General features: G+C 39.6%; 2 protein-coding genes across 8 annotated transcripts in view; one reads left to right on the forward strand and one right to left on the reverse strand.

Annotated features, from left to right (window-relative positions):
• Positions 1-24,464, forward strand: part of RhoGAP19D (Rho GTPase activating protein at 19D) — a 56,560-nt gene extending 32,096 nt beyond the window's left edge. For 4 of the 7 annotated variants that reach the window (XM_070276362.1, XM_043212915.2, XM_070276363.1 and 1 more), the window contains exons 4-15: positions 6-317; positions 401-1,020; positions 15,611-16,354; positions 16,413-16,795; positions 17,004-17,078; positions 17,138-17,585; positions 17,656-17,755; positions 17,815-17,913; positions 17,969-18,313; positions 18,375-19,346; positions 19,413-20,397; positions 20,469-24,464. In XM_070276362.1, the coding sequence (XP_070132463.1) occupies positions 6-317; positions 401-1,020; positions 15,611-16,354; positions 16,413-16,795; positions 17,004-17,078; positions 17,138-17,585; positions 17,656-17,755; positions 17,815-17,913; positions 17,969-18,313; positions 18,375-19,346; positions 19,413-20,397; positions 20,469-21,994 (6,609 nt within the window). In that variant the 3' untranslated portion in view covers positions 21,995-24,464. Of the gene's footprint in view, positions 1-5; positions 318-400; positions 1,021-14,377; positions 14,470-15,610; positions 16,355-16,412; positions 16,796-17,003; positions 17,079-17,137; positions 17,586-17,655; positions 17,756-17,814; positions 17,914-17,968; positions 18,314-18,374; positions 19,347-19,412; positions 20,398-20,468 lie in introns of those variants that run through there. The other 3 variants (XM_043212916.2, XM_070276365.1, XM_070276366.1) reach the window with 3 other exon arrangements.
• LOC108128396 (uncharacterized) lies at positions 1,947-2,600 on the reverse strand. The gene is made up of 2 exons (XM_017245985.3): positions 2,438-2,600; positions 1,947-2,373 (listed from the first exon to the last, which is right to left on the reverse strand). The coding sequence occupies exon 2, from the start codon at positions 2,370-2,372 to the stop codon at positions 2,190-2,192; it is 183 nt and encodes a 60-aa protein (XP_017101474.2). The 5' UTR covers position 2,373; positions 2,438-2,600; the 3' UTR covers positions 1,947-2,189.
• Positions 24,465-24,717: the final 253 nt, after the last annotated feature.

A 24,717-nucleotide genomic window follows, 5' to 3' on the forward strand; every position in this document is an offset into this window, starting at 1 on the left:
TGTAGGACGCCTCCAGTTTGGCCGGCAGCGGTGGCAGCGTCGGCAGCAGCAGCGTCGGCGTCACCGGTTTGGAGCCAACATCGCCGACTGCGCTGTTGCCATACCAAGTGAAAGCGATGGAGACCATTTTCATCAAAGAGGTGCAGGCGAACGGACCGGCCCACTTCGCCAACCTGCAGACGGGTGACCGCGTGCTGATGGTCAACAACCAGCCGATCGCTGGCATCGCCTACAGCACCATCGTATCGATGATCAAGCAGACGCCGGCGGTCCTTACGCTGCACGTGGTGCCAAAGGAGTGCGATGTCCTTCAGATGGTAGGTTAATAAATAAAGAAAAAAATGTATTTAAAAAAATAAATTAATATATATTTTTTTAAATTATTATTTTCGTTTTTCAGCACTATACGAGCATTGCCCACACACCGGAGTCGAACCGTCTGACCATGTCGACGCACTCGCCCTCCCTGATGGCCAACGGCTCCCACAAAAGTGCACTACCAGTTGCAGCATCGCATCATCATTTGCAGCAGCAACAACAACAACAACATCTGCATCAGCAGCAGCAACAGCAACAACAGTTGATCTCATATCCCGCTGTCAAGGCAGTAGCAACAACATCGCCGGCTGGATCACCGCACTCCTCCAATCCGAATCATCCCAATTCCTCGCACTATGCCACATCCCTGTACGGAGGTAGTCGCTCCGGGAGTATTACAAGCACGGCCAGTGTAGGGGGTGGTGGTGTGGCCAGCCTGAGTCATCAATACCAACAGCAATTGCAGCTCCAACAGCAGCAACATCACCAGCAGCACCAGCAGCAGCAACATCGTCATCCGGCGCTAAGCGGCGGCAGTAGCAGCATAGATTTTGGAGACATGGCTCATGGTTTGCGACAGCAGCAGCAGCAACAGCAACAACAACAGCAACAGCAACATTTCTACCCACAACAGATACAACAACAGCAACAACAACAACAACATCATCAGCTGCTAGCCACCGGCGGCGGCAGCTTTATGCGGTAAGTCCACAAACTAAATTTGCTCACCTGGTCTGAAAAGGCAATTGACGTCACACGATGCCAGATTACAACAGGTTTTTGGCCAATAAAAAAAATGGTAAAAAAAAGATATAAACAGAGAGAGGAGTGAGGAAAACCAGGGGAGGGGAGGGAGGGTGGTCTGAAAAGAAAAGCTGGAAATAGCTGATAAATCGAAAGAGAAACACCAAAAAGTGACAAATAAATCTTGTAAAAAATTTTAATTGATTTGAAAGATATTTTTGTTTTGTTAATTGTTATGTTTAACAAAGAAATTAACGCGTTTTTATGGAAAAAAAAGTGATAGTAGATCTATAGAGATGGATATAGTGGTCATATAGTGGATAATAGATTAGAAAATGTTATAGATATTCGACTTTTCTGGACTAAATAAAGTAATAATAATGGTTCTTCTCAAATACATTAAAGAAACTACACCTTTCTGGTATTAAGAAATCAAAATTGCATAGTCATATACTATAATAATAATAATAGATCCATAAGCCTTATAGAAATCACATCTTCCTGCCTTTAAAACGTGCAAATTCTATAGTCTAATTCTATAGGAAATATAATAGATCCCTAATCCTTATAGACATTCATACCTTCCTGCCCTAATAACGTGAAACTTTTACCGTCTAATACCATAATAATATTAGTACCAAAACAATAACTTTTAATAACTTCGACTTTTAATGCTACCATAAGAATAATAATAATAGATCTTAAAACCCCTACAGACATCACCGTCATTTCACATATTACCGTCTAATACCATAACAATATTAATACCATCCATAGTAATAATAATAGATCTCAAAAACCCATATAGAAATCTCATCCGCCTGCCCCAAAATAACTCCAACTTTTACCATCCAACTTATAGGAATAATAATTCAAATTATAACTGGCAGGGGAAGTCCGTTGTTTAATCTTATCACAGCACCAATGCCGCAAATATTTCATACAATTTCAGCAATTTTCCGAGATGAGAACGCACATCCAATTTACGCACCAATTCTCCAAGAGACATTTTCCCCATTATTTTCGCCAAAAATTATTGGTAGAATTTTTGTTGAATAGAACTTGAATAGATCATAGCAAGAGTGATCCACAAACTTGATCATCCTTGCTGATATATGATACTTGAATTAGAAACTTGGTAGAGCACGGGGCAGGACCTCGTAGCCGTCGAAAGACTTGGCAATGGGAATGGCCAAGGCGAAGAGTCCATAGCTTTTGACGAAGGTCCACAAGAACCGATCGTTGTAGAGAGCGGAGCAAAAGGCCTTGGCGATCCTGAACATACGTACGGTTTTCCTTAGTTCAACCATTCTATTACCAAATATTACCAATTGGTATTATGTTTGAAAATATTTTGGATACAAAATAAACTCACCTGATTGCTGGGAAGCACGATCCAACTTTTGGTAATAACCCGAAAAAAGGAAAACTTAAATAAATTGTGGAGAACAAATTTGATTTCTTTTTCCGTTTCGAATTTTTGTGTGCTCTCGTCGAAGTTTGTTACTAAACAATAAGGTTTTGATGGCTCTACTAAATGCCAGATGTTTCAAGGCCTACTAGGTTTTTAAAATTTTTCTAGTTTTTATTTTTTGGCTATCTTGTTTTATTCTAGGCCTACTTGATGACTTTTTTTTAGTTCAGAGCTTCTTTGTGAATTATTTAAATGGAATTAGGGTCCTAAGGTCACCTTTAAACTGGTATTTATAAGCCTGGTCACGCTGTAAGGAATTCTTTAATATTATAATGGCTGTACTTGTAATGGGACGTTGTATGGCTTTTCTGGGGCTTCTTTTTTTAGTGTTGGTTAATATTAACACCAAAAATAGAAAAAACTGATCACATTTATGCATTTATTAATAAGTCTGGTCATACTATAAGGACTTATTTAAGAGGTAACACTAAAATATTTATGCTTCTACCAGTATACAGAGGTTCTTTGGTTACTTTTATTTAAATATTTACACAATATTAAAACAAACTGGTAACATTTAAGTGTCGGTTAATCACCCTGGACAAATTTAAGTATTTCCTAATTAACCTGGTCACACTGTAAGGTCTTTTGTGATTTATGATGGCTGAAAAGCAGAGAGACGACCAGTTTCCCCACTAAATTTAATAACGTATATGCATGTGTGTGTGTATGAATATTGCACATTATTGCACTTTCATTGCCACAAGACAACAACAACAAATCAAATCGTATAAAACAACAACAACAGCAGCAAAAATAAATAAGTGAAAACTCAATATTCGAAATTGAAAACGAGAAATGCTTTGTGATGAGATGAAGGAGGTATTTTATTTTTTGTAAAAAAAAGAGGGGGAAAATTGCAAATAAAGTAGACAAGCAAGCAAGCAGCCCAATAAAAAAAAATATAGAGAGAGATGGAAAATTAAGCTGATGAACTAAATGACATTAACCAACCGCATAATGAACAACAACGAACGGCAAACAATGCGCATAATTAAAAACAATTGTAAACGAACTTTGTGCGAAAGGTTTTCCAGTCCCCGGGGCCTGCTCTATTCTGGATTTTGTCATTTTTCATCGGATTAATATGGAAATGATGAAGAATTTTTCCATTTAATGACCTAGAGTTATTTGGGTAGTGATTAGTTTCGATTTTAACTGCAAAATATGCGGATGGTTTTAGCATTTTAAGTTGATCTTAAATTTCATTTGAGGAATACAATTTTGTGAATAAATATAGGGAAATACTAGAAATGACAGTCATATCCGGTATTTGGATATGACTTGGTTATACCCGGTACTTGGAAGATATTTTACTGAATAGTACAATAAATATGGTAATAATATCCGTTACTTACAAAAAAAATGATAACTTGAGCTTTCTGTTTTATTTTAATATTCTTTCCAAAGCATGAAAATATGTAATTAACAGAAGAAATCATCAAGAGACACTTTTAATACCAATTATTGTTCTGATTCCCAGTACTTTTAGTCCTTGTTTGGTATTTAAAAAGTATAGTTTTTTGTATAGTTTTACGATTTTTAAATCTTGTATAAAACTGGACCGGTACTTATATAATTAATATAAATGCTAAAGCTTTAAATGCAACATTTTGGTGCCTGCTATAGTAATTTATTGAAGGGAATAATAGATACTAGGTACTTTTTAAATACTAGATTTTAAATATATTGGGGTATCGTCACAATCTAGTATTCATCTTGTAGAACTTATAGAATACAATCTTACCAAGTAGTTATTTTTTTGGTAATTTTTGTTAAGTGTTTCATTTTTGGTACAGCCCTAAACTATTTAAATGTAACATTTTTACTCAAAAGAATACCAAATACTAGCACTTTTAAAACTCCTTATACTACTTAGTACTAGAAATACTATATAGATACCCGGTACTATTCAAAAACTTTGAAGAATTCTAGCGCCTTGACTCTTGTTTAATGTCTGTTAGTTGTTTTTGTCATTGACATTAATTCACATGAGACTGATGATGATGACGGCGATGATGATGATGATGAGTGAATGCCATCACCACCCAGTCCATGCCCATGCCCAGTCCCATCCAAAAAGCCCCCACCCGCATATCCCCCCTCCTGCTCTTCAAGGGGGGGACTGCTCTATAAAATATAGAACAGAATCAGCAGACACCGAGAAAATATTGGTCGCCATTGTGGCTGCGTGTCCGCCGTTTCATCGGCCTTTTTGGGTGATTTTTGGTGATTTCATTCCTTATTTTTTGTTCCACCATCCAACCCCCCCAGTTTCTCCTTCATCTTGTTTGTTCTTATTTTTTGTTGTTGCAGAGTGCCCCCCTCCCCTGCCACCAGTTCCTCATTTCATTCATCTCTCGTCTCTTGAATATATATTTCTTATATATCTCTATATGTATATATATATATATTTTATTATTATATATATTTCCATGCATATTTGTCATTGTTTCGTGTCTGTCTGTTCTGAATGAAAATTATTTTCCATACACCATCCAACAGACACATATAATGATACCTCCCTGCGCTCTCTGAATGGGATGCAAAAAAATTATTTATTATTTCGTACGATTCTATAAAAAGTTCAGAGTGACGTCAGCAAAAGTGTGATATCAAGAGGTATTCTTAAAAAGTAATATATAGGTTAATATTTTGCATTAATCTATGAAAGGTCAACCTTGTGAAAATGATAATAATTTTTTTATTACGAATTTCACTTTTCGACTCGAATTCTATCAAATTTCTTTGTTTGAACTTTCTTTTCTTTTGTTGGAAAGTTGGTCACGTTTCCATTTGTCGGTTTGCATGTGCAATTTTCAAATTACGTGAGACTTGTTGGATCCATTACCAAACTATAGAGGTCTTAAGAGCTTGTTAAAAGCCATCTAATTGAACGAAAAACTTCATTTGTCAGTTATTTCATAATTGGGGCACTGGGCTTGCCAGCACCAGATGTTGCGAAATGTAATTAAAACCTTTGGCTATTGAATTATTGAGAATATGGTTTTAATATGCAAAGCACTAACCAGTCAACCCAGCCACCTAGCCACCCACTTTGTGGCATTGCGTATACGCAGTGTGGTTGCATATGAATATATATACATATATACATATGTATACATTTATGAAGAAATAAATCATTTTTTTTTTTGTACAATTTCCATTGACTAATCGAATTGAAAAATGACACTAAACGAAAAGAGAAAAAAAATATGTATAACCGCATAACCTTATTGACAGACAGAGTGTGTAAATGGACACCTCGTTGCAATAAAAATTTAAAAATAAAATAAAAAAAGAGAAGAGAAGATTGGTTCCATTGTTAAATGATTACAATAAATTTAATTGAATTTTTCTCTCGCATTTATATGACAAAGAATGGGGCAATTCTGGCAGACAGCGAGTCGTCTTTCCCCCATGAGAGATACACAGATTCAGATTGAAATTGAGACAACTTGAGATTGAGATGATCCCTCAACTCTGAGGCATTCCCAAGCCTTCAATACACTTTACGAAAAATCTATATAATATATTATACTTATAGTATTTTAATAATAAAAAAAAATATTAAATTTCTTTTAGAAAATTATAGAATCTTGAACAGGTAAAGAGGTTCATCTATTGACCTATAACCTTTTCTAGTCATATCCTTTGGCCATTTTGTTTGCATGCACATTTCAGTCAGTCACTTGATTGATTGATTGACTCATTGATTGATTGATTGATGAGTGTGGCGAAATATGTCATCGGAAATGCAAAACTCAATTTTTGGTGCGTGGCAATGAGAGCACGGTGGTTCAAATTTTTGAAATAATAATAATATTAAAAAAAAATAAATTATTATTTTAGTGAGAGTAGTATTATTTTATCCAATAGTTAATTGAAAACTTCTATAAAGATAACTTATAGATATAGATATACAAAAGCTTGTCCGTGTGTCCGTTTGTCCGCTAAATTGTTTCAAGATCTCATAAGTACCTTATTTATGAAGCTATTTATCTCTATTTTCACAAAGAACCTACTTTAGAGCTACTATACTATAATTTAAAGGATTTAATAGAATCTAGTGACTATATTCTATAGATTTTTTATATAATACTGATCATACTCTAAAAAGAAATCTTTTTTTAATGAAAAATGGTTGCATCAACTTCAGAGCTTTACTTTATTTTTTTTTTCACTTTCTTATAAAACTACCAACACTATTAAATACTATATTATTATATAAAAGATCTATAAATTATTTTTGAGAACAATTTTTGGCTTCCCAGTCCACTGTACCACGTTGTACAAACTTAACTACTCGACGCTGCTTTGACAATTACGTATCCGCCCTGTGGTTTTGGGTTGGGTGGGTCCACCGCTGGACTGGTCGCCCCCTCGGGCCCTCTCTGCCCCTTTTTGGCCCCTCCGCCCCTAACCCCCTAAGTCATCCACTCGGCAAATAAGTAAACAAGGCAAGGTTAGTCCCAAGGAGGGGGGAGGGCAGGCAAGAATGGGGAGGGGCGCATATTTGGTCAGTCGGTGACTGATAGTGATATAGTGACTGTCCCTCTCTCTTGCTCGCTGTCCCCATCTCTTTCCCTGTCCCCAGTTTTCGCTTTTCGCCTATCTCTCTTTTATTTTTGTCAGCCATCCTTTGCAAACCCACTGTGGGCTGTTTGCCGCCCTTCCGTCCTTCGCCCATTGTCCATTGCCCATCGCCCACTTTTATTTTTTTTGTAGTTATCTATTTATTGCTTACAACATACAGTGATCACCTGATATAGGATATTGCTTTTGGGGCGACTAACTAATTTCTTTCTTTTCTTAGATGGAAAATCGAAAAAAATATTTTAAAGTGTAGCAGATGTTGTTATAATTAGTATAGTAATAATAACTTAAATTATTTTCCCTATTTTAAGTTTACTTTGCTTTAAATAATTTTTTTTTTAGGTTTTAAAATATGTATTTATCAATATTTGAAATAATTTATTGAATATTCATACTCGGTACTTAAAGTATGACGTATAAGACTATGCAACTATTAACTAGTACAGACTAGTAACAGTAATAGCTTTATTATTTATACCCGGTACTCCTAGTGTTATCCAATATTCATGCCCTATTAAACATAATATTTATTTGTAAAATATGTCTTAAAAATCAATTATACTTCATAATTTGCTTAATTTTTTTATTCTACGTACCCGTTAGTGTCAAAAGTTTTATTGTATTGATACAAGGTACAAATAATATGTATCTCTCTTAATATTTGGAATTACTTCGAACTCCGTTTTGTATATTTATACCCGGTACTTCTTCTTTCAAAATAAAAAATTAAAACTTTTTATATTGCACTTTTTTTTTTAACTTTTTTTTCAGTACAAATACTGAATATGAAACTTTTTAATTTATTTTCTTTTAAATATTGATACCCGATACTGAAACTATTTAAAATTAAAAATTTTCTTGTGGGATGGTGTATTTTTTTTTTATTGATGTAAAATGTAAATCTACGCAATGTTTTTTCAAATTTTTTTTTTTCTTCAATATTTATACCCGGTACTTTTACCCTACAAGCCTATTTAAAACTTAAACACTTCGAAATAGTGCTACTTTTAGCTAAAAGGCCTATTCTAGAAATACCCTGGTCATAGTTAATTGAAAAAATTATTAATTTTTTAATAAACTCTCTAAAAAATGTTATGAACTAAAAATACTTTTCTTTAAAATTTATTATTTCCTATAATCACTGTATTAAAAATAGTAGTAATAATAAAAAAAATAAATGAAAAGGAATCTCTTGGCAGAGCAGTCGGTGGGTTGGATTCCCCCCCTTTCTCTTTATTTCCCTATCTCCCCTCCCCTCGTCCCCCATCCCCCGTCCACTGACCACTGCCCACTCAATAATGGGTGTCATTCAATTGGAGAGCCTCTGCTTCTGTCGCTGCCTCTGCCTCTGCCGCGGCTTACACCTTCCCTTCCGCTCCCAGTTCTCTCTTAATACAAAAATTTTTCATACATCCATACAAAGCCAATTTTTTTTTCATTTTCATTTTTTTTCTCCTGTTTTTTTTTTTTTTTTTTTTTTTATTATTTTGATTTTAGTTTAGTCGCATGGACTTTGCGTAGTACTTTAGTTTAGTTGACGATGGCGAGCGGTTCGTGCAGATTTCAGATTTTGTGATTCGCGGCAAACGAATCCATCGTTTGTAACATTATTTTTTCATATTTTTTTAATTATTTAAGTAATCTCATTTAGTAACTAATTTAAAAACACAATAAATAGAAAGAAAAATAGTTGAAAACAAGAGTTACTTGTGTGTCTCGTGAGTGCTAGTGTCTTTTGTTTCTTTTGTTTTTGAATCTCTTGTGTTGATACACTGCCAAAAAAATTTATAAGAAAATAAATCAAAATGTATACCCTACCATTTCATAAAAACAAAAAACCCATTCTCATCCACATGAAAATGATACGTTTCGAGATCGAGGCGACTCATGAAGCCAACAGGTTAATTCTTTTATTTTATTTTTTAAAACAACAAAATATTTAACAATGTGTTGTCTTGAAGAATGTTTTTTTTAAATTGTATGTATTTTGTGGTTTATTGTTTTCTGTGTATGTGCTGGAGAGGGAATTAGTTTTAAAGACCTTTCTCAACAAAATTTCCAAATCTTAAGCTTAGATTTCAAGCTCAAGGAAGGGTGGTTGGGCTTCAAAATAAAAACAGAGGCTTGAGATATTTAAAAAAATAATAATAATAGTAATGAGAAAAATATTACAATGAAAGTGACTTGTTTGAAAAAATTGGCAAAAGGTTTTTGGTCTTCAAGAGCTTTGAAATTAAATAAACTTTACTTTTTTTTATAGTTTATTTTATTTTATATAGATTTTATTTGAAAAAAAATTGAAACAAAAAATTTGCAACGATTGCTAAGCGCAATCGATATTTTCGATAACGAAACAAACAAAAACAAAAAAGTGCCCAAGTGGGTGTAAGATGACAGGTTCTAGCTGCCTCTCTCGCTCTCTCTTTTTCTCTTTTATTGCCATCTCGCTCTTCTGTCACTTATCAAATGTGTCAACAGTTTTTTATTTATGACTTGTTAATTGCAAAGAGTCGCAAGAGTTGGCAAAACGCAAATCAGACAACGAAAAACGCAAAAAAAAAATACAAAAAATAAAAATAAATAAAGAATGAAAAAATAAATAAATAAATAAAATTACCACAATGGGATGGCTGGCAACGAGCAGACAATAAAAGCGCGAAATTCCTCACTGGGCAAAGAGACAGGAAGAGGGCCCTCCATAGAGCGAGAGAGAAAGCTCCCCATAGAGCTTATAGATATCTGCCTTTGAATATACAAATATATATATATATATACATACATATATGTATCTAAAAGTATGTATGTCTGTATCTGTACGAGCGGGTATTTGCACCCTTTATAGATACGGCTAATTCGCTTGCCGCCTTTTATCGATATCCGAACAACAGGAATGTCGCGGAGGGGCGTGGGGGCAATGGGCTATGGGATATGGGATATGGGATATGGGCGGATATAGTATGTGTTCCGTGTCTATATGGGGGTGAATCAAATCGAATTGAATTGTATGCGAGTCACTTGTGTCAATGCTTTTGCCGGATCACAGACACTGCGAGAAAGTTTAATGACTTTGCTGGAGAAAATTACCTATTTTAGGGCCTTTGAACTTGAAATAGTGTGACCAATGTTGCTTATAAAGCAGGGATTTTCGAGGTTAAAGTGGATTTATTTGGTATTATATGTTTTTCTCTTAGTGTAGAACTTATATGTCACATAAATATTATATACTGAGCTTATGCATAGATAATAAAATGCCACCGAGCACTAAACACTCCCTCCTGCCTCCCACACCTAACTCCTTCCCTACAAAGAATCGCACATTGATTTGATGGAGACACGCGCTCTTGATCCGGAGCATTTCACCGTTTTTCTACCTGTTCTTCCTGATGTTAGACACTGGGAGAAATAAGGATGTAATGTGTTAAAAAATTATATTTAGAAAAAAGGGACTCCTTAAAGGAAGTTTAAGGAAGTTTATTATTGAAGTAGTAATTCTAAAAGTGTTGGGAACTATTTTTAGAATTTAAATAAAAGTATAATAGAACACTTCAAATTTTAGAGTTGTTATAATATTACGAAAAATCGGATAAAGTTTTAATTAAATCCGGTTTAAATTTTTAAATTCTAAAAACTAGAAAATAAAGTTTTTAGAAAGAACCAATAGAGTTTTTTTAATATTCGTAAAATATTAAACAAAGAAGATTATATCAAAGGATATTAAATTTTTATACATACATACAATTATATACAATTTTAAATTTATAAAAATTAGGAAGAAATTGAAGTAATACTCCAAATTTTCATCAACAAATCTTTACCTTTCATGCTTTACAAATTAATTTTTTAATTAAAGTATACTATATTAACATACCATATTTTATAAAAATTGGAAAGTAATAAAAACATTACTCCAAATTTGTTCTAAAAATTATTTTATCAAAAATTTTATATCTTTGCGAATTACCTTCCTAAAATTAAAATGTTTTTAAAATAAACCACATTTTCTATAAAATATAAAACCCCACAATATTTAACTGCTAATTGCCATCCCCATCCCACTGTGCACCGAAAGCTAGGCAATGGAAAAATCGTGCGGATGTGTACCTTGGATGTGTGGATGAAATTCTTTTATTCTGCGACTTTTGAAATATGATCCGGTGGCGATAGAGGATATGCCGTGGCATGGAGGCGTTTGCGGAACAAAAGGGGTTAGACTAGAAAGAGAGAGAGCATACAGAAAAGAGAGAGGGAGGTGGAGGGATGGCATCTATCTATTCATTACCTTTTGACCTTGACAGTCTGTGCCGGGTTGCGAGTGTGGGAAAGGCTTTTAAAAGCGAATTGAATTAAATATCCTTGCGCTTCCTCGCATCTTAGTATGTGTGTGTGTGTGTGTGCTGACAACTATTTTTAGCTTTGAACTTTCATTTAACAATCTCAGAAAATGACAAAGATTGAGGTGGTGGTGGTGGCGGTGTTGTCAAAGTTAAACTAATTTGCCATTTCTAGTGCCACCGCAACGCAACGCAACGCAACTTCATAGGCAAATGCTTCTTTGTGCCTGCCTGCTGCTGCTGCCGCACATGGAATTCAATTATAGGAGCTTCTCTCTGCCACTTAAACTACAACAAAATCTAATTTTCCTAGGCCTTCCGGCACTGCCCTCTATACTGAGTACACACTGTATAGTCTTTTGGGGGTGAGAACTCACTCCCCTTCCAAAAAAAAAAATGTAAATATCCTCTTGTATTTTTGCATATTTTCCAAGCTTAATTTTCTCCTGTCAATTAGCGCATGTCACTGGGAAAATTGTCGAGAGCTACTCTATATATTGACCAATTCGATTTCTGTTTTTTTCCTCCTCTTGCCGGTTGTCGGTCTAATCTCTGGAAAATTCCATCGAATGCAAAGAGTTATTGGCCAGCATTCCCCGGGCTTTTCATTTGAAAAATAATAAATATAAAGTTCAAGGTTAATCAAAGCAGTTCTTTGTCAAGGTTTATTTTGGTTTCAGATTTATGGAAATTTATCAGAGAGATTAACTTGTAGGGGGAGTATGGGTAGAAGCTAGGACAGTTGAGTATTTGTTTCATTCAAATAGTAATTTTGGATTCATTTTTTTATAAAAGTCTTATCCTTTGCCTACATTCTTAAAAGGTGCACTTTTTAAACTTAAATAAAAATACCGAAAATCCAAACCTTAAAGTACCAACAGCAAATCATTCTAATTAAAGCCATCCTCCACGCTTCTCATAAGTTTAGCTAACAATTTTATAATATAAAAAATATATATGTGTAGGAAGGGCTAATTAAAAATAATTTCCAATAAAAACAACGCCCTCTCTTTATAGTTTCTCAAGTACATAATAAACATGAGCTATATAATGGTGATATATACATAATTATTTATTTTATCATTTTATGAAAGTAACATACAAGAGATCATTTAAAAAATAAATTTAAATAAGACGATTCTTCTTGATTTTAAGGGGTTACAATCAAAAAAACATAGCACTTACCACTAAATAACAATTAATTAATAAAAGCAACTAACAAATGTAAAAAAATACCACGCCCTCCTCCTCGCTTCTCAAAATGTGTAGTTAATGAACCTAAAAGAGTACAAAATTGATATGATTTGATATTTTTTTTGTATCAATTGATTGACATATTAAATTAGTGATCAATTAATAATAATTAAATATAGATACCTATCTTGATTTAATAATTCTTGAAATATCCTATATTGTATTATTGTGCTTTATATATGTACATCCTTTTAGTTAAGCCCTGGCTTTTGAATATGTAAGCCTTGATTGAAAGGCTCATTTAAAATATAAAAAAAGTAGATAAATTGTATTATTTGTTATATATTATATTATATACACTAAGTATATATAAAACTTATAGGGTTTTATATAGCATTATTGGGTTTCTATATAGTCTATGTATATAAGGTATATTCTCCACGCAATTAAGCCCTGCATGGGCCACCAGGCGTTGGTTTTCCGTTTTATTTATTTTGTGGTCATTAGAGCCGGACTCAGAGTCAGAGCCATAGCTTAGGCGCCCAGTCGCCTAGACGGCCATTTGGCCAGGTGCCCAGACCAGGGAAAGGGAATAGTTACTTTTCCGACGAAGCAAGTGTGAAATTCAGCCCCTTTTGGCCGCCGGCCATGTCAGGTGCATTGTTTGGGGTCCGATTCGAAGAGGCCCAGAGACCCAGGCCCGAGGGCGTTATGGTCGGCTGATAATGAAACAGAAAACATAAACTCATGTTTTTCTCACACACTCTCCAGACTCTGACATTTATAAATGTATTTAAAGTTGTAACCCTTGTGATGGGATATTAAGGTCAGAAAAGTATCAACTAATTGTAGTTGAAAATTCGCCGAAAGAATGAATTTCAGATGGAAACTCAAGCCAGGTTTTTTGCGAGATTTTGTTATAGATCCCGCCAGGTGGTTCTAGTCTAGAATTTCACTTGCCATCTTTTACCTTTTTTGGTATTTTTTTTTTGTGGAGTTTATAGTTGAAATGTTTACATTGAGGTTGCATTAGAAAAGGGCCAACACCTTTGCAGTTTTATGGGGAAAACATCTGTTTGATAGAAAAGTGAATCAAGAGACCTCTCTTGGGGACTAATCTTCCGGGCCATTGAACAGTTGCAATCGAAATCTCGAATCGGCAGCCCCATTAAATCCTGATAAGGAAAATAAATATATTTTAAGGAAAATAGTGAATAGTTTGTGAACCATAAGAAGGGACTTGTGGTGGTGGTGGCCTTTTGTGCTTAAATGCGGAATTTCAAAATAATAATTCCTTGTTTTTTGTTTTCATTTTTTGTTTTGTTTTGTTTTTAAATCAAAATCATGACCAGAATTTGTGATTATTGAAAATATTACGCATGCGCCGCGTATGACGACAAAAAAATTAAGTAAATTAAGTGACTGCCTGATGAGGGCACGTGCCAAACAAAAATTAAAAAAAAAAAAATATAAAAAAAAAAAACAAAAGCTTTACTGTGTTTGGTTGATTGCCAATTTGCATTTTTTTCTTCTAAGTCTTATTGACAAATATTTTGTATTTTAAAGAAATTAACAGCAAAAATGCTAGTTTCTACCATTATTTCAAGTGCTTATTAAAAAGGCCAATATGAAGGTTACAAATATTCTTTTTTTTAGCCAAAGGCCACCATTTAGGGAGTTATTTTTGTTGAAATATTTCTAATTCTGGGTTGTTGTTTTAATTTTTTTAGTAGCAATGCAATTGCTTAAAGCCCTTCAGCACTGCATTTTCGGCCAAAGTGGCAGTTATAATGTCTCTGAGAATAACAAAAGGTGTGTTTCATCTCAATTCTAAAATAAATAAAATTCTGATTATACATGGAATTAAATGAGTTTGTGGATACCAAATAATGAAATTGAGTCTATTATAGGATGACTTAGAAAATGGATAGGATATAACCAGAAAATGTGATATACATAGTTTGAAATTTAATGTAAAATTTCTCAAAAAGTTGCAAAATAACTAAAGGCCTAATTATAATAGAATAGTGAACGATAGATTCTAGAATCTCTTAAAAAATCTCTTATCTAAAATATATAATTAAAAGATTAAGAAATCTTGTGATCGTGATACAATAGTTTCTTTTCATATCTATGATTATGTTTATATATTATGGATTATGTATTATCATATGTTTACATTCTACTATTAATATCTAAACATTACTAAAGTTCAGGAATGGAAAGTCATAAGCTCTTACAGCCTGAAAGCATCTAAGATATACCAGAAATTTCTAATAACCCAAAAAAATGAACCCATATATAAAATTCATTTATATGTTTTTTAAATAAAAAGATTTTTCACACTTAAGAAATAAAAACGATTTGTTTCATAACATATCAAGATACAAAAGTGTCTTAGTAATATAAGTAATTATAAAAGTTTAATTATGTTAAGAAAGTGACCAAATTCGTATAGAATATGATACTTAATATATTGAGGCATTTCCCCTCGATATTTCCCCTCCCCTTTTCCATATGTCTGACTTAGTTTTTTATCTAAATTGAGATAGGTTATAGATAGGATATAGATGGGTTGGGAGATATATATATAGATATTTAATATCTAAGATATATAATATCTCTAACCAAAAAATTCAGTTCTATAAGATGTATTAAGGGGAATGCATAAATAAATCTTTGGAAACGGGGTTTGGGGTTTATATGATATAGGATATCAGAGCTTTATCAGATATCAGAGAAAAACAAAAGTTTAAAGAAAGTATAACCAAATTTCATAACCATTTTATACATAATATTATAAAATATATATATAAACCAACAATGTTTATATTTTAATTATATTATTCATTGTTATATTCCATTTCTAAACACCTTATCTCAAACATAATAAATATTATTAATTAAATTCAAACATTTTTTAATCCAAAACCCACCCCTTTATTTGTTGCAGTGTCAATCAGCCGGGAAATCTAACAGTATTATCGGCCGGCCCGGCAACGAGCACGCCCCTGCCCACCGCCCGCCAGCCCAAGCCGTCCAGTCAAGCTCTGTACGCCGCCGGACCAAGTTCAGCGGTTGGGAGCTCCCCTGGACAAGGAGCAAGTGCAGGGCAGGGACAGGGCCAAGGATCGGGAGGAGGTGACAACAATGATCTGATGATACGACTGAGAGAGTCCATTAAGCAGAAGGAGGAGTTCCTGAAGTCACCGGTGCCGGCCTCGATGTCCTCCTCGGCATCCTCGCCCTCGACGAACGGCAATCAGTTGCAATCCTCGCCAGCCCAGCAGCAACACCATCCTGCCTCCCAGCAGCTTCATCAGCAGCAGCAGCAGCAGCATTTTTTTCCACCAGGCGGTCCTGTACAGGTGGTGCAGCCACCGCCTCGAAGGAGCCACCAATTGTTGCACAAACAGCAACAGCAACAGCAGCAACACCTAAGCTACGACATGTACTATTCCGGAGGTAAAGTGCAACAGGTGCAGAGATCCTCGACAGCGCCGGGAAGTGTCAGCCATCAGCATTACCAGCAACAGCATCAGCATCAGCAGCAGCAGCAACATCACCAGTTGCAGCAGCAACACCATCAGATGCAACAGCAGCAACACCGCCAGGTGATGATCAACAACAATGCCAAGTACAGCAAGGATCTGGACTACTTTGAAACACTCCAGGAGACGGGAGTGACCAACAAAGTGTGAGTTTTATTATTTAAAAATATAAAAAATAAAATATTAATCTGAAAAATATTTTAGTTTCGAGCGGAAGCTGGTCTCGCACATGTCCAAGGGCTTCGATCCCTTCAAGCCGCTCTCCATCAACACCAGTGCTATGGAGTCCTCTGGTGGGGGTGGGAGTGTGGCAAACAACAGCACCACTACCACGTCCTCCTCCTCGACCACCACGTCTGTGAAGAAGCAGAGCGTCCTCTATGAATCCCTGCAGCAGCATCCACTGGCCAAGTACCAGCAACTGACCTCCCACCACCAGCAGCACCATCATCATCAGCAGCAGCAGCAGCAGCAGCAGATCCATCAGATCTCAGCGGTGGATGGACAGACCGGTAGTCGGATGGAGCTGCACAAGGCGACGCTGGCGAACGCCACCATAGATCCGATTCCATCGGCTGGAGGGCACAGTGAGTGTTGTTAGGGTTCCGCGAAGTGGCGGCGCCACTGTCCAGAGTCTGGAAATAAATGTTTATTTGAAACACTTGTGGAGTAACCGGATCACGGTCCCTTTCTGGCAAAAGTGTTTATATTTCTGGAGAGGATCATATGCCTGCTCGCCTTTGTTTACTTTCCAAGCCAAGCCCCTAACAGGTTTCCCATTTCTCTCTCTTCCAGAATATGCTTCATTGCCGGAGACGTCAGTTAGTGGCAGTTCAGTGGCCACACTGGCCGACATAGCCGAGAGTAGTGGTGAGTCTGGATCTGGAGTCTCTCCCTGGTGGTCTATAACATCCTAACCCTCTTTCCAGTTACCTATTCAGCTGGTGCCGTTGCTGAAACCCCCACCGGCAGTGTGGTTAGACGCTACAAGCCCATCACCTCCAGTTCCTTTGACGAAGGCAAGCCCATGCGCCGCATCTCCTACCTGCGGGCCACCAACAACGAGGCCGACTTCAACGCCGAAGCAGCCGCCGCAGCAGCAGCTGCCAGTGGCGGTGGCGGTGGAGGAGATGCTGCTGGAGCACCAGCTGTCCCCACTATCAGTGCACCCATTTCCATGCCCATTCCGGTGGCTGCCGTGGTGGAGCCGCAGAAAACGAAATCCCTGGTGGAGGAGCATCCGGATCCCACATACGATGTGATTGGCGGTGCGGGTGGTGGCCATGAGTTCATAGAGACACCGAATGGCCTGGAGGATGTGCGTCTGTCGGCGCATGGCAGTCGTCGAGCCTCCATGAGCAGTGACATGAGAAGCAGGTGGGTGGAAGCCGGATTGGGAAATGGTCCTCTTGAATCTTATTTGAATCCTTGTCTGAATCCTTTGCAGCATCCACATCGATGCGGAACTAAATGGCAAATATGTGCCCAACGAACTGGAGGCCTTCGAGACGGAGATTGAGATTAAGTCCTCCTGCATTAATGGAAAGGTAAGGATTATAATCCTTGAGAGAAACCCATTCTATAGCTGATCTGGATCTCTTTGCAGCGCATGTCCGAGTACCGATCGTGGCGTCAGGTGAAGCTGGAGATCAAGGGAGATCTGCTGCGCATCTACTCAGGCCGTCATGGAAAATCGGAGCATAATGTAGGTGCCACCTAGCATCCCTCCAGCAGCTGGCTAATCCTCGTTATCCTTGCAGGTGATAGAACTGGATATTAGAAACTTCAAGTTCTTCGACGAGTCGCTGGACAAGAAGAAGTACTTGATTCGCATGCAGTCGAAGCCCTCGCCCACTGGCGCCCACCTGGCCACCCTGGGCAACGAGCTGAACCTGGAGGACGGGCACGGGGACAAGCTGCTGACCTCCTCGGGCAGCAGCTCCGCCAACGAGCCCAGTGGATCGGCCCTCTCCGCCTCCACGTCCTCGTCCACGACCAGCAGCAGCGGTCCCTACACGGAGATCCTCTTCAAGACCAAGAGCAGCAACGAGATGAAGCGTCTCTTCGGGCTGTTGCAGTGGAAGGACAGCCTGAACTACGACGATGTAAGTTAATCCTCGAGGACTTGATGACCTCCACTAACCCACTCTCTCTCTGCCGAAACAGGACCACCAAGGCAAGCAACTGGCGGAGCCCCAGAAGACGGCTGCCAGTGCCAGTTACCTGGACGACCTGCCAGCCGGAGGAGTGGCTGCCGGTGCGGATAGCTCCCCGCTGAGCTCCCATTCCGGCGGCCTGGCCGAGGCGGCTGGCGGCCACCACCATGTCTCGGCTCTGCCGGCCGCGGCCGCCATTGTGGCCGCCACCAGTGACTCCATTTCCCCGGTGATGAAGGCGCGCAAGTCCTCCTCCCACAAGCACATACCCGACAAGGATTTGGGCTCGCCCAAGTCGAAGAACTGGAAGGATCTGCTCTTCCGTCGTGGCGGCGGCAGTGGCGGTGGCTCCGTTTCCCACCACGACCTGGCCTCGCCCTCCTCCTGCCCGGCCAAGCAGTTCGGCTCCATCGGGGTGCCGCTGCGCAGCTGTCCCATGTCCAAGCAGTTCCCATGCGTGCCGCACCTGGTGGAGGTGTGCACGAACATCGTGGAGACGAAGGGCCTGAGCGTGGTCGGCATCTATCGCATTCCCGGCAACAAGGCGGCCATCTCGGAGCTCTCCGAGCTGGTCAACACCAAGGACTTTCAGTTCGAGAGCTGTGCCACGGACGTGCGATGGGAGGACGTGAATGTGGTCAGCAGCCTGCTGAAGCTGTTCATCCGCAGCCTGCCGGACGCCCTCATGCCGGCCAGCTACTACATCAACTTCATCGAGGCCGACAAGAAGACGGGCCTGGAGCGGATCGTGCTCCTCAAGGAGATCGTGGAGTCGCTGCCCCGCCACCCCTACGACACCATGAAGCATCTGATCCGGCATCTGTGCCGGGTGAGCGACAACTGCGAGGTGAATCGCATGGAGCCCAAGAACCTGGCCATCATCTTTGGTCCGTCGATCATCCGGACACCGAACGATACCCTGGAAACGGCTGTGAAGGATATGAAGCACCAGTGCCGCATAGTAGAGCTGCTGGTGACACAGGTAGGTCGAGGATCCTAGCTAATCCTAGCCAGAATTCTAAACTGTTTCCCCCTCCCCATCTTCCAGTACGATTACTTTTTCGAGAACGGCAGCCTGCCGGATCTGGCGGACGTGAGCGGAGGCGGTAATGCCGTAAGTGCCGCCCAGCCGCAGCAACAGACGCAGGAGGATCAGACCAGCATGCTGCTCCACAATCTGTCCAAGATCGAGAGGATCACCGAGCGGGAGACGACAAGAACCTCGCGGTTCATACCGCAACTGAGGAGGAAGACGCACGGCAAGCGCGGAGGCGTCAACTCGGACACGTACTCCGGCGAGAGTGTTGTGGTAAGCGGAAGCACCTCCTCCAGTACCATCTCCACCACCATCCACAACCAAAAGAACCACACTAGCAACAGTAGTAGCACCACCACCAATACCATCACCACCACCACCACAAAAACCATACAGCAACGTCGGGCACAGCGCAAGGCTGTGCAGAGCATTTGTGATCAGGCTCTAATCCTGTTCCTGCCCACGCCCTCCTCCTCCTCCACCTCAACCTCCGCCTCGACCTTCTCCTACGCCCCCTCCCCGTCCTCTCTGTCCGTTTCTCTTCCCTTTCAGTCGCTGGACTATGCCAAGGCGAGCAGCACCACCAGCACGACAAGCACCTCCAGCAGTTCCACTCTTCACAGCGGCAAGGCCACGTCCTCGGGCTCCACAAACTCGTCCAGTTCCACGGCCAAGTTTAGCTCGTCCTCGTCCTCGGCCTCGTCGGCCACGGCGGTGGCCATATCCTCGTCCTCCACCTCGACCTCGACCACAACCTCGTCGAAGCTACTGAGCGCCGCCACCAAGAAGCGGACGACCGGCGGCGGTTTCCTCGGCTCCCGTTCCACCCGGAAGGCCAGCCTCGACGAGAAGGACTCGGGCAGCGTCGACTCGGCCGGGAGTTTGGGCCTCAGCCTGGGTCTGAACCTGAACCTGGCCAAGGAGCAGCAGCGCAGCAGCGTGGACATATCCATTCTACTGACGGACGACGACTCCAGCAGCCGGCTGAGCGACACGGGTATGAGATCGACTTGAAAGCCATTCCAGAACAGCCATTCCCTGACACTAGATTCTAATCCCCCAACCAAGGTTCCATGTCGCTGACCACCATCACGGACACCTTGGACAGCAAGCTGAGGAACCTGCGCAGCGGCTCCGAGTCCAACGATGAGAACGGATCGCCAGAGTTCCCCAAGAACAGGCGCCACACCCTGGGCCAGCCCCTGCATCTGCACTCCGAGAACATTCCGTATGCGGACGAGTCGCCGGAGCGGCTGTTCCACCAGTTCTGCAATCCCCTGGACAGTGCTCCTCTGTCCCTCCATCTCAGCCGCTCCTGCACGGCCACCAATACCATTGGGTCGGGCTCGGGCGGTGGTGGCGATGAGAAGGCGACGAAGCAAGTGGTGGCTCCCCTGCCGCCCAGTCTGTTGAAGGCGGCCCACAAGCTGCAGCACTCGGCCACCGTGCCGATCCATCAGGGCAGCTCCACGGCCCCGGCCAGCGGAGCGGCCACGCCCACCGGCAGCAGTTCGGGAAACGGCGGAGCCATTGGCGGTGGCGGCGGGAGTGGAGGCGGCAGCACCAAGAGCATCTATCCTCGGTTCAGTAGCTACATGAACTACAACGCCACCATTGCGGGCGGAGTGCCCGGCGAGCGGGCCACTGGCGGCGGATCGGCCGCCTCCGAGGACGACTCCGAGGGCTCCACCACCAGTGATCCGAAGGAGAAGCTGCTGCTGGGCGAGCGCCCCTCGCCTTCGTTTTTTCTCGAGCGCTACAACAAGAAGAGACGCGACCACCGCCTGTTCCGGTCGGCCAGCTTCAACTGCCGCAACTACTCCACCCGGCACCTGACCGGCCAGCAGCCGGCGGCCGGATCGGGATCGGGAGGGTCGGTCACCGTGGGCGTGGCCTGCTGCCAGGCGGTGAGCAGTAGCGCCGCCGCCGTCGGCACCGGCCTGACCAAGGACGAGAAGACTGACATGAATCTGACCAAGAAGCGCCAGATCCAGAACAAGCAGAATCGTTCCATCAAGCGCCGGCACACGGTGGGTGGGCCGCACGACTACACCACCGGCTGCTCCAACCACATCCGCGGCGGCCACGATCTGGCGGCCATCAACTACAACCACCATAACCGCCACCACCAGCAGCAGCTGCTAAAGCTGGGCAACTCCCAGGAGCAGGGCGCTGCCGCGGCGGAGACCACAACCACAACGACTACGACCACAACAGTGCTGCGCCGCTTGGGAGGCGGCAACGGAGGAGCCGCTGCTCCCGGAGGAGACGCCAATGTGGCCCTGCCCGTTACAGGATCCACAAGCAGCAGCAACACCAGCACCAACAACAACAACTCTCCACAAAGCGACGGAAGCAACGGCAACGGAGGCGGAGTAGGAGTTGGCGTGGTGGGAGGAGGTGGCGGCAACGGCGGAGGTGGCGGCGGTGGAGCCAATGCCACATCGGGTGGCAATCAGAGCAGCACCACCGCTAGCATCAGCAACAGTGGGAGTAGCAGCAACAGCAGCAGCACCAGCACCACCCCGGCTGGGGGAGATCAGGTCCTGGAAGTGGGCATTCGCATCAAGAACATAAATCGCGGACGCTTCTAAACCAACACTATGACTATTTTCAAAGTAGAAGCCTGGAGGAGGAACCATGGCTTAGCAACAAGGATTACAAATCCCTTTTAAAAAAAAATAGAATGTAAAGATGCCCTCAGAACGGAAACAAGGACACCCATAATCCCGAAGAGAAAGTCCAATCAGAAACACAAAAGTAGAAAATGGAAACTACCCTCAGAGAAAGAATCACATGTCAAGTAGCTACAGAAGTTCAAAAGTAACGAATATCCCTAAAAAAAGGCTTAAAGTTTAACAAAGAGTTTACCATCAGGGTATACAAAGTATAAATTTAAAAAATAACATAAATAATATGCTAAAAACAAATAGAAACAGTTGGAAAAAGTATTAGGAAAAGAGGTTTACAAAAAAAGAGGTTAGAAAAGTTTTTTAAAGACAGGTTAAGACATGTTTAGACCATTTCAGACAAGTTTAGACATATTATGACATGCTTAGACAGGTTTAAAGATGTTTAGACAGGCTTAGGCAAGTTTTCACAAGTTATGACATGTTTAGACATGATACGACAGGTTCAGACAAGTTCAGACATGCCAAAAACAGATTTTTTTTGGAAAATGCCCATTAATTCAAATACTGGTTCTTTGATCCATTGTCAGGATAGTCAGTCATGATTTTAGTGTTTTTCAACACTGAAAGAAAAAGAGGAATCACTAGATTATTGTATTTAAATATCAATGTGCAGTTGCAACAATTTGTGTCCAAAAACGTTGAAAAAGAAACAAAAAAAAAACGGTGTTGAAGAGAAAAACATGATCAATCAAGTGTAACCAAAGCAGAAAAGTTAAAATTTTAGTATTACCAACACTACTATTATTATCAAGATATATAGTTATATATACCATACATACATACATATATTCATGTGCAAATTCCAAGCCGGGAGTTGTGTTTGAATTGAAATTCCGCATTGGTTTCCCCAACAAAAATAAGGATATATTTTTTAAACCAAAAAAACAACTCCCCAACACACACACCCACAAGGAAAAAAGGATTAAAACAGGATCTTTACGCAACAAAGCAACGCAAAAGTAACAATCTTAAATGAAATCTATCAGGAGCTGAAAAAAAAAATATATATATACATATATTATAAAAAATAATAATTATTTATTCGCACACACAAACAAACACACACAACACACAGACATTAATGAAAAGGGAACCAAGAGAGATAGCACTAGTTTGTCGCAGAAAGAGGCAGCAAGAGTTATTTAGAGAAAGAGATACACAGCGAGAATGTGAAAGAGAGAGAGCAACTATTTTGTAAAACGTATACAACAAAACACAGTGCAGAAAGAAAATCGCATAAATAATCCCTATTATATATATATATATATATATTTGTAAAATAATCATCTATATACTATATAGAGAATTAACGAACGCAACAAAGAAAATTGTTAACCCCATATATATATATATTTATATATATGTATAAACACCATACATATATGTACAAGTATGTGTAGGAAACACAGCCGCCTGTCCGGCTCAGTCCTTCAGTTAATCGTTTTTCTCAGTGTATGTCCGTGTTTTGTAGTATGCCTGTATGTGTGCGTGTACCTGTTGTAACGAAGAGAAGAGAGTGCGGGAGTTCTGGAAAGAGATCAGATGTAGAACCCATTTTTTGGTGCCTTAAATTCTTTGCTTTAAAAATGTTTTTTTTTTTTCAAAAAATTGTTTTATCGAAATTTTTTTTAATCCAAAAACTAGTTATTTTTTTTTATAAAAAATTCTTTTATTTTGTGAGGGGGTGCATGTTAAGAAGAATTAACACAAAAAACTGGTGCAGCCAAGATATAGAAAATATTTTAAAATTAAAAATCTTAAAAACCCGGACAGGTGGCCAGCAAAGCAGAAAACCGAAAAAAAAGAAAAACTATATGTTTGAAATTATGTATACACTTGAAGAAAAAGAAAATGATAAACGCAACTATATATGTATGTTTAACAAAATGTAATAAACATAACAACAAAAAATTTGCAAAACGATGGCATAAATTTACATTTACACACAATACCATATATATAAAGAAATATGATTATATATATATTTTTGTGTAGTTTGTATATGATTTTTGTATGATTTAAGGTTTTTTTTTTTGGAAAAGGAAAGAAACGCATAAACAATGATAAAGAAACAAGAATTAATTAAGCAATTATCTGGTAGAAGTATGTATGTAGATTTATATATACCCACACAACCACATAACACACATCCTGTACTGTATAGTATTTTTCCCATAATTTGTTTCTTTTTTAAATACTTGTATATACAATTTATTTTTTTCTACACAATTATGATTTGAACCTTTCCCACACACTTACAAAAAAACACTTACACACACACAGATATATAAAAAAAAGGATATATATATACACTTAAAAAAAAACAAAAAACTACAAAAAAAGAAAAAACATTTATATATTTTGTATGCATTTTGTTTTGTTAACCGAAGGAGGAACAGGAATAAACGAATGATAGAAAGAAAGAGCATTAGAAGAAGATAATGGTAAATGTCAGAGAAGAGCAGTGATGGAGAAGTATATAGAAATAACCACAAAAAAGCGCGTAACGTTGCTATATAAATATTATTATTAAAAACTAAAAACAATTTTTTGTTAGACTTTAGGTAGTTATTTTTTAAAAATTGTATTTTCTATTATATATATACATATATAAATGCATATAT

Source organism: Drosophila bipectinata, chromosome XR, assembly GCF_030179905.1.
Source record: "Drosophila bipectinata strain 14024-0381.07 chromosome XR, DbipHiC1v2, whole genome shotgun sequence".
Lineage (NCBI taxonomy): Eukaryota > Metazoa > Arthropoda > Insecta > Diptera > Drosophilidae > Drosophila > Drosophila bipectinata.

Coding starts and splice junctions, on each gene's coding strand:
- LOC108128396 (XM_017245985.3), bottom strand. CDS start 2,372: ATGGTTGAACTAAGGAAAACCGTACGTATGTTCAGGATCGCCAAGGCC.